Source organism: Coregonus lavaretus, assembly GCF_964263955.1.
Source record: "Coregonus lavaretus genome assembly, chromosome: 31".
Classification (NCBI taxonomy): domain Eukaryota; kingdom Metazoa; phylum Chordata; class Actinopteri; order Salmoniformes; family Salmonidae; genus Coregonus; species Coregonus lavaretus.
In genome coordinates, this window is record NC_140018.1 from 29,412,689 (window position 1) to 29,426,331 (window position 13,643).

General features: G+C 42.3%; 1 protein-coding gene across 1 annotated transcript in view; it reads right to left on the reverse strand.

Annotated features, from left to right (window-relative positions):
- Positions 1 to 1,422: 1,422 nt before the first annotated feature.
- Positions 1,423 to 13,643, reverse strand: part of LOC311106478 (meiosis-specific protein MEI4-like) — a gene marked incomplete at both ends in the record, with an annotated part of 69,470 nt that continues 57,249 nt past the window's right edge. The window contains one exon of the mRNA XM_084148814.1: positions 1,423 to 1,704. Coding sequence (XP_084004940.1) covers positions 1,423 to 1,704 — 282 coding nt within the window. The remainder of the gene's footprint in view (positions 1,705 to 13,643) is intronic.

A 13,643-nucleotide genomic window follows, 5' to 3' on the forward strand; every position in this document is an offset into this window, starting at 1 on the left:
AGTTGATTTCTTCAAACCAAGCTGCTTACCTATTGCAGATTCAGTCTTCCCAGCCTGGTGCAGGTCTACAATTTTGTTTCTGGTGTCCTTTGACAGCTCTTTGGTCTTGGCCATAGTGGAGTTTGGAGTGTGACTGTTTGAGGTTGTGGACAGGTGTCTTTTATACTGATAACAAGTTCAAACAGGTGCCATTAATACAGGTAACGAGTGGAGGACAGAGGAGCCTCTTAAAGAAAAAGTTACAGGTCTGTGAGAGCCAGAAATCTTGCTTGTTTGTAGGTGACCAAATACTTATTTTCCACCATAATTTGCAAATAAATTCATTAAAAATCCTACAATGTGATTTTTCTGGATTTTTTTTCTGTCATAGTTGACGTGTACCTATGATGAAAATTACAGGCCTCTATCATCTTTTTAAGTGGGAGAACTTGCACAATTGGTGGCTGACTAAATACTTTTTTCCCCCACTGTATGAATGTTATTCAATGCGTTTCTATGGGCTAATAGCAGTAAGGCCAAATTCAATGTTTCATCAAATTATTCAATTTAAAAAAAATTCAAAATCAAATAGCTAAATGTTCCTTGGTAGGACCATCTTAAAACAATTCCATATATTAGCTTAGTAGAAACCCAGTCCAGGGCCCTTAGAACTTTGGGGGTGGTAATAGGTGTGAAAAAAATAAAACAGGTGAACAGCCTCTAAATACTTTTCTGTTTGAGATTTTAATATTCTGACAACAGAGCAATGTAAAATACAAATATTTAGGAAAAGTTAGGGAAGGAGCAGGATGTTGCTTTTAAAATGGCAGATTTATTTTATTTACAACATGTTAAATATATCACTAAATACTTCCATAAACAGATCTAAAAACCAAATATTTACATGGACTTTAATCTGTAAGGAGAAAATCTGGAATACAAACATTTTTGGCTTTTTTTCTCTTCAAATAATTTTAGTAAAAATGCTACATCTTGCTAATAGAATCAACAAATTAAAACGTGGATGTCTAAGCACAAAACATTCTGTACATTCCTTCCTTACAGTAATATGTTCCTGTAAATAGCTGCTCATACAATACTCAGCATGTTAATTCTACATTTACAGTCTAAATAAAAACTCATAATGCCATCCACAGTAGTCATTTTCACATTGCCACACGTTTTCAACAAGAATAATTGGTTTAGCTTACTATACGAGCCACAACACTATTTTTAGATTCTTCTTCTTCCGAGGAGATAGCCTACCTCAATGAATATCAAATGGAGCCACCACCTCATTCTCCACTGCAGTCAAGTCCTGCCATGTCAGTCAAATCCTACTTGACTAACAGCACCAACTTCTGCAGCCCTTTGAAGTAGAAAAACCTGGAGGTTTAATTAAACGCGTGTGGCGGTGCCATGCTAGTTCCTGGAACACCAGTCTCAGGTCTGGGTGTTGTTGATGTCGGAGGAGGGGGCGAGGAGAGCCCCTATCCTCCACATGTAGAGGGCGTACAGAGGGAAGTCATCGGACAGGAGCAAGACGCTATGCTCCAGCCGGCCCAGAAGGGCCTTCTGCTCTGGGCTCCAGTGGTGTCCAGTCCCCCCTGTGGCCCCTGGAGGTCCTTGTCGGACCTGAAGGAGCTGCTCCAGGAGCCAGAACAGGTAGAAGGAGTTCTCATACAGGGACATGTCAAACTGGCCGGGCCCATTGCTGCTTTCCCCCTGAAAAACACAAACATCACACAGGCAATTAAAGTAAACTACCTGGCTGGAATAAATACCAACAGTATCTCACTCTTTTTTTTTTTATATTTCAACTCAACCTGCTCTCAGGTCATTTTACAGGCTTCTAAAAAGAGAAATGAAAAATAATTATATACACTCAACCGAATTTAGAGAAAAACTTGACAAAATTGGACAAAAAGTGTACTTTGAGGCGCTAAACCTAATCCCAGTTGACTGGTGTCACTGTGTTTGTGTATGTTTGTGTGTGTGTGCTATTTGTGTGTGTGTGTGTGTGTGTGTGTGAGTGCCATTTACGCTTGTGATGTTTGTGTATGTGACTGTGTGTGTGTGTGTGTGTGTGTGTGTGTGTGTGTGTGTGTGTGTGTGTGTCTGTGGTTTAAGTGTTTGCGTTTGTGTGGAGTGTCAACGAGTACAACAGCAGCCAGATGGCTGTCAGGTGCGGCTCCAGGTCGTGGGCTGTCTCCAGAGAGCTGACAGGATGTGACATACTCTCTCCTGCCTGACTCACTCAGACCCCATCAGGGTTAGATCACGTACGTACACCTCCTTTCCCTGGGGTGCTAATGGTATACTCTCAATATGGCTGCTGCCATGGAAACTAAAATAAATAAATAAGAAGGGTGCAGTGAAATGTGTTGTTTTACAGGGTCAGACACAGCAGTACGGCGTCCCTGGAGCAAATTAGGGTTGAGTGCCTTGCTCAAGGGCACAGACACATTTTTCACGTTGTTGGCTCGGGTATTCGAACCAGCGACCTTCCGGTTACTGACCTAACACTCCAACCGCTCGGCTACCTACCTGCCACCCGCTCCTCAAGTTCTGAGGATTGTGTCACGTCTCAGGTGGTTCTAAGTGTTAGAGGTGTATTCCCAAACCACAACAACCTGGGAAAGTATGATCAAACGTCTACGGTAATCATCAAGGCTTAAATATAAATGTTTCACAATGCAATCTATTCCCCCAATAGGTTGTATCATAGAAAACAAGATCATACATTTGTCCATTAATAATGCGCAGGTTGGGAAATTAAAATGTAGAGGAAGTCTTGAAATGAACTGCAAGACCTCTATCAGGTTTCTGTGTTCCTCTCCCCTCAGGAAGAAGTAACTTTCCACTTAGACCCCATGGTAAATATCCTGCTATTATAAAAGAGGAAGCTATTCAATGAGCTGACCAATGCTACCGTGGAGAATAGCAAGCACAATAAACAGCAGCAGATAATGCCTTCTGCTGGCTAACTTTAAATAAGTATTGTGTCAACATTGCAAAGACAAAATATGCTGAGAGGGCAAACTAAAGTAGCCTAGTAGTAAACCTTTTGAGTAGCTCACAAACCCCAGAACACCCACGGTCTGCAGATAACAGTGTCCTCCTGAGGAAGGAAAACAGCCCAGACACACTGAGTCACTAAAACAACTCTACCTTTTGGGCACCTTACAGCTTGAAGAGATATTGAAGAGATATTCAGAATGAATAAGGAGCCTTAGTCGTTTCTCTTTGGAGACTAAAGTACTCTAATCTTTGAGTCACTAAAACAACACTCTGCTTTTTGGGCATCATAACAGATATACAGTCGTGGTCAAAAGTTTTGAGAATGCCACAAATATTAATTTTCACAAAGTCTGCTGCCTCAGTTTTTATGATGGCAATTTGCATATACTCCATGAAAATGAACTTAATCCCCCCCCAACAAATTCCACTGCATTTCAGCTCTGCCACAAAAGGACCAGCTGACATCATGTCAGTGATTCTCTCGTTAACACAGGTGAGAGTGTTGACGAGGACAAGGCTGGAGATCACTCTGTCATGCTGATTGAGTTAGAATAACAGACTGGAAGATTTAAAAGGAGGGTGGTGCTTGAAATCATTGTTCTTCCTCTGTTAACCATGGTTACCTGCAAGGAAACACGTGCCGTCATCATTGCTTTGCACAAAAAGGGCTTCACAGGTAAGGATATTGCTGCTAGTAAGATTGCACCTAAATCAACCATTTATCGGATCATCAAGAACTTCAAGGAGAGAGGTTCAATTGTTGTGAAAAAGGCTTCAGGGCGCCCAAGAAAGTCCAGCAAGCGCCAGGACCATCTCCTAAAGTTGATTCAGCTGCGGGATCGGGGCACCACCAGTGCAGAGCTTGCTCAGGAATGGCAGCAGGCAGGTGTGAGTGCATCTGCACGCACAGTGAGGCGAAGAGTTTTGGAGGATGGCCTGGTGTCAAGAAGGGCAGCAATGAAGCCACTTCTCTCCAGGAAAAACATCTGGGACAGACTGATATTCTGCAAAAGGTACAGGGATTGGATTGATGAGGACTGGGGTAAAGTCATTTTCTCTGATGAATCCCCTTTCCGATTGTTTGGGGCATCCGGAAAAAAGCTTGTCCGGAGAAGACAAGGTGAGCGCTACCATCAGTCATGTGTCATGACAACAGTAAAGCATCCTGAGACCATTCATGTGTGGGGTTGCTTCTCAGCCAAGGGAGTGGGCTCACTCACAATTTTGCCTAAGAACACAGCCATAAATAAAGAATTGTACCAACACATCCTCCGAGAGCAACTTCTCCCAACCATCCAAGAACAGTTTGATGATGAACAATACCTTTTCCAGCACGATGGAGCACCTTGCCATAAGGCAAAAGTGACAACTACAGTTCTTGCCATGATATGGACTTTGTCTTTTACCAAATAGGGCTACCTTCTGTATACCCCCCGTAACTGCATTAAGAAGGAAAGATAGTCAACAAATTAACTTTTAAGAAGGCACACCTGTTAATTGAAATGCATTCCAGGTGACTACCTCATGAAGCTGGTTGAGAGAATGCCAAGAGTGTGCAAAGCTGTCATCAAGGCAAAGGGTGGCTATTTGAAGAATCTAAAATCTAAAATATATTTTGATTTGTTTAACACTTTTTTGGATACTACATCATTCCATATCTGTTATTTCATAGTTTTGATGTCTTCACCTTTATTCTACAATGTAGAAAATGGTAAAAAAAAAAAAAAAAAAAAAAAAAAAAAACCTTGAATGAATAGGTGTTCGAAAACTTTTGACCGGTAGTGTATAGCCATTGATTCTTGATGAATGTAACTTAGAAATGAGTTATGAGCAACGGTCTTTCCCCATCAGAAACCAACATATACAGTGCATTCGGAAAGTATTCATACAACTTCACTTTTTCCACAGTTACATTACAGCCTTATTCTAAAATGGATTAAATTGTTATTTTTTTCTCTCATCAATCTACACACAATACCCCATAATAACAAAGCAAAACAGGTTTTTAGACATTTTAGCAAATTTACATAAGTATTCAGACCCTTTACTCAGTAATTTATTGAAGCACCTTTGGTAGCGATTACAGCCTTGAGTCTTCTTGGGTATGACGCTACAAGCTTGGCACACCTGTATTTGGGGAGTTTCTCCCATTCTTCTCTGCAGATCCTCTAAAGCTCTGTCAGGTTGGATGGGGAGCGTCGCTGCGCAGCCATTTTCAGGTCTCTCCAGAGATGTTTGATCAGGTTCAAGTCCGGGCTCTGGCTGGACCACTCAAGGACATTCAGACTTGTCCTGAAGCCACTCCTGCGTTGTCTTGGCTGTGTGCTTAGGGTCGTTGTCCTGTTAGAAGGTGAACTTTCGCCCCAGTCTGAGATCCTGAGCGCTCTGGAGCAGGTTTTCATCAAGGATCTCTCTGTACTTTGCTCCGTTCATCTTTCCCTCGATCCTGACTAGTCTCCCAGTCCCTGCTGCTGAAAAACATCCGCACAGCATGATCCTGCCATCACCATGCTTCACCGTAGGGATGGTGCCAGGTTTCTTCCAGACGTGACACTTGGCATTCAGGCCAAAGAGTTCAATCTTGGTTTCATCAGACCAGATAAAAAAATGTCTCATGGTCAGAGTCCTTTAGGTGCCTTTGGCAAACTCCAAGCGGGTTGTCATGTGCCTTTTACTGAGACGTGACTTCCGTCTGGGCACTCTACCATAAAGACCTGATTGGTGGAGTACTGCAGAGATGGTTGTCCTTCTGGAAGGTTGTCCCATCTCAACAGAGGAACTCTGGAGCTCTGTCAGAATGACCATCGGGTTCTTGGTCCTCTCCCTGACCAAGGCCCTTCTCCCCCGATTGCTCAGTTTGGCCGGGCGGCCAGCTTTAGGAAGAGTCTTGAAGAGATGGAGGCCACTGAGTTCTTGGGGACCTTTAATGCTGCAGACATTTTTTTGTACCCTTCCCCAGATCTGTGCCTCAACACAATCCTGTCTCAGAGCTCTACGGACAATTCCTTAGACCTCAAGGCTCTGACATGCACCGTCAACTGTGGGACCTTATATAGACAGGTGTGTGCCTTTCCAAATCATGTCCAATCAATTGTATTTACCACAGGTGGCCTCCAATCAAGTTGTAGAAACTTTTCAGGGATGATCAATGGAAACAGGATGCACCTGACCTCAATTTCGAGTCTCGTAGCAAAGGGTCTGAATACTTATGTAAATAAGGTTTCTGTTATTTTTTATTCATTTGCAAATATTTCTAAAATCCTGTTTTTGTTATGTCATTATGGGGTAGTGTGTAGATTGATAAGATTTATTTATTTAAATAATGTTAGAATAAGGCTGTAACGTAACAAAAAGTGGAAAAAGTCAAGGGGTCTGAATACTTTTCGAAGGCACTGTAGGTAAGAATAGGTCAGCTATAGGGAGTTACTTCTTCCTACTCAAGCACAAAACGTGTAGGCTACATTTCAAGCTGTCTTTGAAAAGCAAGTCAGGTAAAAAGATTGTCTTAATTAAAGGGGCAGTGTTGCATTTTTAGACAGGCTTGAATGTGCAAATAAGCCAATAGGCAGAGGGGTAGCCTACATTGTCTAATTCTCTGTATGACCATAATAATCAATTATATTTTGTAAAGTGGTTTCTTGCATCATACAACACAATACAATGACATTTACAGTCACCTATTTGGCCCATGGTGTTACAGACCAAGTAAAAAATCATGAGTTAATGTCAAGCCCTGTATAATGTAAAAAATATGTTTTTAAAAGTCTCATGCAATGTTGGCCTGCATTGAAAACCACATATAGGCTAATGTAGGCAATATCATATAAATCTATTTACATGTGAAAATGTTATGGGATTTGCTCCATTGGACTTCTTGGTAGGCCATTCTGATAAGCCTATATTATGCTCAAATAGCCACAATAGCCTATTGGCTACTGTCTAAAACTGTAAGGGTACAGCCTCAGTGTTCACTGTAAACGCGCACCGGAAGTTGCACAAAATTCTCACAACGTTCAACTGTCCACTCACAAGACCAAACATTTGCTCAGTGCCCCCAAATATTTGAGGGAACATTGGTAGGAACTAGGGTTGCACGATATTGGAAATACATTGCGATATTTTGTTTTTCTGCGATATACAGTGAGGGAAAAAAGTATTTGATCCCCTGCTGATTTTGTACGTTTGCCCACTGACAAAGAAATGATCAGTCTATCATTTTAATGGTAGGTTTATTTGAACAGTGAGAGACAGAATAAGAACAAAAAAATCCAGAATAACGCATGTCAAAAATGTTATAAATTGTTTTGCATTTTAATGAGGGAAATAAGTATTTGACCCCCTCTCAATCAGAAAGATTTCTGGCTCCCAGGTGTCTTATATATAGGTAACGAGCTGAGATTAGGAGCACACTCTTAAAGGGAGTGCTCCTAATCTCAGTTTGTTACCTGTATAAAAGACACCTGTCCACAGAAGCAATCAATCAATCAGATTCCAAACTCTCCACCATGGCCAAGACCAAAGAGCTCTCCAAGGATGTCAGGGACAAGATTGTAGACCTACACAAGGCTGGAATGGGCTACAAGACCATCGCCAAGCAGCTTGGTGAGAAGGTGACAACAGTTGGTGCGATTATTCGCAAATGGAAGAAACACAAAATAACTGTCAATCTCCCTCGGCCTGGGGCTCCATGCAAGATCTCACCTCGTGGAGTTGCAATGATCATGAGAACGGTGAGGAATCAGCCCAGAACTACACGGGAGTATCTTGTCAATGATCCCAAGGCAGCTGGGACCATAGTCACCAAGAAAACAATTGGTAACACACTACGCCGTGAAGGACTGAAATCCTGCAGCGCCCGCAAGGTCCCCCTGCTCAAGAAAGCACATTTACAGGGCCGTCTGAAGTTTGCCAATGAACATCTGAATGATTCAGAGGAGAACTGGGTGAAAGTGTTGTGGTCAGACTAGACCAAAATCAAGCTCTTTGGCATCAACTCAACGTGTTTGGAGGAGGAGGAATGCTGCCTATGACCCCAAGAACACCATCCCCACCGTCAAACATGGAGGTGGAAACATTAGGCTTTGGGGGTGTTTTTATGCTAAGGGGACAGGACAACTTCACCGCATCAAAGGGACGATGGACGGGGCCATGTACCGTCAAATCTTGGGTGAGAACCTTCCCTCAGCCAGGGCATTGAAAATGGGTTGTGGATGGGTATTCCAGCATGACAATGACCCAAAACACACAGCCAAGGCAACAAAGGAGTGGCTCAAGAAGAAGCACATTAAGGTCCTGGAGTGGCCTAGCCAGTCTCCAGACCTTAATCCCATAGAAAATCTGTGGAGGGAGCTGAAGGTTTGAGTTGCCAAACGTCAGCCTCGAAACCTTAATGACTTGGAGAAGATCTGCAAAGAGGAGTAGGACAAAATCCCTCCTGAGATGTGTGCAAACCTTGTGGCCAACTACAAGAAACGTCTGACCTCTGTGATTGCCAACAAGGGTTTTGCCACCAAGTACTAAGTCATGTTTTGCAGAGGGGTATTTCCCTAATTAAAATGCAAATCAATTTATAACATTTTTGACATGCGTTTTTCTGGATTTTTTATGTATTCTGTCTCTCACTGTTCAAATAAACCTAACATTAAAATTATAGACTGATCATGTCTTTGTCAGTGGGCAAACGTACAAAATCAGCAGGGCATCAAATACTTTTTTCCCCTCACTGTATATTGCGATATAAAAAATACAGGATGTACAGTGGGGGAAAAAAGTATTTAGTCAGCCACCAATTGTGCAAGTTCTCCCACTTAAAAAGATGAGAGAAGCTTGTAATTTTCATCATAGGTACACGTCAACTATGACAGACAAATTGAGAATTTATTTTCCAGAAAATCACATTGTAGGATTTTTTATGAATTTATTTGCAAATTATGGTGGAAAATAAGTATTTGGTCACCTACAAAACAAGCAAGATTTCTGGCTCTCACAGACCTGTAACTTCTTCTTTAAGAGGCTCCTCTGTCCTCCACTCGTTACCTGTATTAATGGCACCTGTTTGAACTTGTTATCAGTATAAAATACACCTGTCCACAACCTCAGTCACACTCCAAACTCCACTATGGCCAAGACCAAAGAGCTGTCAAAGGACACCAGAAACAAAATTGTAGACCTGCACCAGGCTGGGAAGACTGAATCTGCAATAGGTAAGCAGCTTGGTTTGAAGAAATCAACTGTGGGAGCAATTATTAGGAAATGGAAGACATACAAGACCACTGATAATCTCCCTCGATCTGGGGCTCCACGCAAGATCTCACCCCGTGGGGTCAAAATGATCACAAGAACGGTGAGCAAAAATCCCAGAACCACACGGGGGGACCTAGTGAATGACCTGCAGAGAGCTGGGACCAAAGTAACAAAGCCTACCATCAGTAACACACTACGCCGCCAGGGACTCAAATCCTGCAGTGCCAGACTTGTCCCCCTGCTTAAACCAGTACATGTCCAGGCCCGTCTGAAGTTTGCTAGAGTGCATTTGGATGATCCAGAAGAGCACTGGGAGAATGTCATATGGTCAGATGAAACCAAAATAGAACTTTTTGGTAAAAACTCAACTCGTCGTGTTTGGAGGACAAATAATGCTGAGTTGCATCCAAAGAACACCATACCTACTGTGAAGCATGGGGGTGGAAACATCATGCTTTGGGGCTGTTTTTCTGCAAAGGGACCAGGACGACTGATCCGTGTAAAGGAAAGAATGAATGGGGCCATGTATCTTGAGATTTTGAGTGAAAACCTCCTTCCATCAGCAAGGGCATTGAAGATGAAACGTGGCTGGGTCTTTCAGCATGACAATGATCCCAAACACACCGCCCGGGCAACGAAGGAGTGGCTTCGTAAGAAGCATTTCAAGGCCCTGGAGTGGCCTAGCCAGTCTCCAGATCTCAACCCCATAGAAAATCTTTGGAGGGAGTTGAAAGTCTGTGTTGCCCAGCGACAGCCCCAAAACATCACTGCTCTAGAGGAGATCTGAATGGAGGAATGGGCCAAAATACCAGCAACAGTGTGTGAAAACCTTGTGAAGACTTACAGAAAACGTTTGACCTGTGTCATTGCCAACAAAGGGTATATAACAAAGTATTGACAAACTTTTGTTATTGACCAAATACTTATTTTCCACCATAATTTGCAAATAAATTCATTAAAAATCCTACAATGTGATTTTCTGGATTTTTTCCCCCTCATTTTGTCTGTCATAGCTGACGTGTACCTATGATGAAAATTACAGGCCTCTCTCATCTTTTTAAGTGGGAGAACTTGCACAATTGGTGGCTGACTAAATACTTTTTTCCCCACTGTATGTATGATCCTCAGCGACTTTTTAGGTGGAAGTCCTCATTAATAAAGTGTACGGTCAGACTTATGTAGGGCTCCGTTGTCCGGCTGGACCACAAGTCCGTTGTTGCTGTATAATATTCCACTTGTGACAGCTCTGTTTCAATTTGTGCCTTGCATTTCTCGTACAACTCTGGGATGGCAACTTGAGAAAAATAGTTGCGTGAATACATTACATACCGCTTGTCAAGCGACCGGATCATGTTTTTAAAACCCTCTTTGGTAACCGTGTTAATTGGTACCATGTCTTTGGCGACATGAAATGTTATTGAATCTGTGATTTCTCTCTGCCGTTTGGAACCTTTCTCGTATGGTGTAATACTGGCAAAGGCATCCAAAATATATTTTTGCTTTGGAGGGCTTTGAGATGCTTTGCACTCGTCATATGAAGACTTGTGGTGCCGCCTTAAATGATCGAACAAATTGGTCGTGTTGCGGCAACAATTGCAAGGCACTCTCGACAAAGTACCTGTTTTTGGTCAACATCATCCTGTCTGTAGCCGAAATATTTCCATATCATTGACGATGCATTTCTTTTTGCAACCACATTCTCAATTTCTGTCTTTTTTGCCTGTTCCTCGCAACCACGTGCAACAACGAACTCCGTGTTTAAAATAATAATAATAATAATAAACTGTGTATCCAATAACCCATAAATCTGAGTAAATTACATTATATCAGACAGATATAATGCTAGTTTAACATTTAAAAAAAAACATATATATATATATATTGTAGACTGATATATGTTTACCTTACTAAATCGCATGTTCTGCGATGTGACTATTGCGGATGCATACATCGCAATGTCGATGCTGAAACGATATATCGTGCAGCCCTAGTAGGAACCTAAGCGTTTATAAGTGTTTCCTAGGGGACCCTATAATATTTGGCTACATTGAATGTTTTCTCTTAGCTACTTCATGTAGCTTACATATTCATGATTCGCATATTCCTCTTTGATTTAGAAGTTACGGTTGCACAAACAACATGCTGAATTAGGTCTACACCATCACTGGTATTATCAGGCTGTATAGCTAGTTACGTTTGCTCTAATTCAGTACATTTATTAGCTAGCTAGCCAGCTAACCAGCGATTAGCATAAGCGGCTAACATGATTTAGGCCCAACTTGCTAAGAAAAGACAAACTAGCCATTTGCAGATGTAAGAAACACAAACTAATAGTGTAATGATAGAACGCTAGTGGATTTATATTAAGAAGCAAACTGAAAACAACATCGTTGTCATCAATATGGTTGTATGTGCTGTATTGACCATGCAGACTTAACGAAAGTGTCTCGTGGTCGAGGAACAACAAATGCGCTCCTTGAGTGACACGGGGCGGGGCTAGGTATGTGTGGGAAGCGGCATGGAGAGAGATGACTCAAGTAGCGGAGTAAACTATAAAAATGGACGTTACATACGGCGTATACACATTTAGCAAACCAAACATTCAAATACCGTAATAGAAGATCCATTTTTTTTTTAGGTAAGTATACAGTGGCTTGCGAAAGTATTCAACCCCCCTTGGCATTTTTCCTATTTTGTTGCCTTACAACCTGGAATTAAAATGGATTTGTTGAGGGTTTGTATCATTTGATTTACACAACATGCCTACCATTTTGAAAATTCAAAGTATTTTTTAATTGTGTCCTCGGTTGCAACACTCACTACTGAGTTCCAAACTGCCTCTGGAAGTAACGTCAGCACAATAACTGTTTGTCGGGAGCTTCATGAAATGGGTTTCCATGGCCGAGCAGCCACACACAAGCCTAAGATCACCATGCGCATCGCCAAGCGTCGGCTGGAGTGGTGTAAAGCTTGCTGCCATTGGCCTCTGGAGCAGTGGAAACGCGTTCTCTGGAGTGATGAATCACACTGTTTGGCGGATGCCAGGAGAACGCTACCTGCCCCAATGCATAGTGTAAACTATAACGTTTGATGGAGGAGGAATAATGGTCTGGGTCTGTTTTTCATGGTTCGGGCTAAGCTCCTTAGTTCCAGTGAAGGGAAATCTTTGGGATGAATTGGAACGCCGACTGCGAGCCAGGCCTAATGCTCGTGGCTGAGTGGAAGCAAGTCCCCACAGCAATGTTCCAACATCTAATGGAAAGCCTTTCCAGAAGAGTGGAGGCAGGTTATAGCAGCAAATGGGGGACCAACTGCATATTAATGCCCATGACTTTGGAATGAGTTTTTCGACGAGCAGGTGTCCACATACTTTTGGTCATGTAGTGTATCAATAATAAGTGATATCAATAATAAGTGATTAGACCTGTGGCTCGTTACAGCTAGGAGACTACATACAGTCCCACTCTCTGATTGGAGAGCCAGCTATCACAATCTCAGAGAGAGAAAGAGATTGGGAGAACAAAAGTGTAGACAGCATGATAAAGCTGTGCTAAGAGGTCTAAAGGGGTAGTAATATAATGATAGACAGAGATTGATTCGTCGACAGAGCGGAGGCGAAAGAGTAAAGCCCACTGTTTGATTCAGACAAGGGAAGGAGGAAAGATAAGGGAAAATAAAATAGTCTCCCTTTTCCAGAGCAGAGCTGCTCCCCTGCTCAGTGCTCACTAACTCAACAATACTGTGTCCAGACAGCCAGTCAGCGGGCAGGCTCAGTATTAACACTCATCTAAATGCATAGCCTGCGATCCTCCAGGACTTTGGTAGACACTGTGTCTGTATCCAAAATGGCACCCTATTCCCTATATAGTGCACTACCTTTGACCAGGGCCCATAAATATGGTCAAAAGTAGTGCACTATATAGGGAATAGGGTGCCATTTAAGTGGGGTGGGTTTCACTTCTAGTTAGATCTCTTCCTCTGTCCTGTTCTACCTCTGCTCTACAATAGCGCCAAGTCTGGGACTAAAACGCTCCTGAACAGCTTCTACCCCCAAGCCATAAAACTGCTGAACAGTTAATCAAATGGCTACCCGGACTATTTCCATTGACCCCACCTTTTTTTTTGCACTGGCTCTCTTGCACTGGCTCTATGCACACTCACTGGACTCTACCCACACATACTACACTGACACTCCAACACACACACACACACACACTTTCACATCCTCTGCTGCTACTCTGTTCATTATCTATCCTGAATTGCCTAGTCACTTTTACCCCTATCTAATTGTACATTTTACCTCAATTACCCCCTGCACATTGACTCGGTACCGGTACTCCTTGTATATAGCCTCGTTATTGTTATTTTATTGTGCTACTATTTCCTTTTTAAATGTTTAG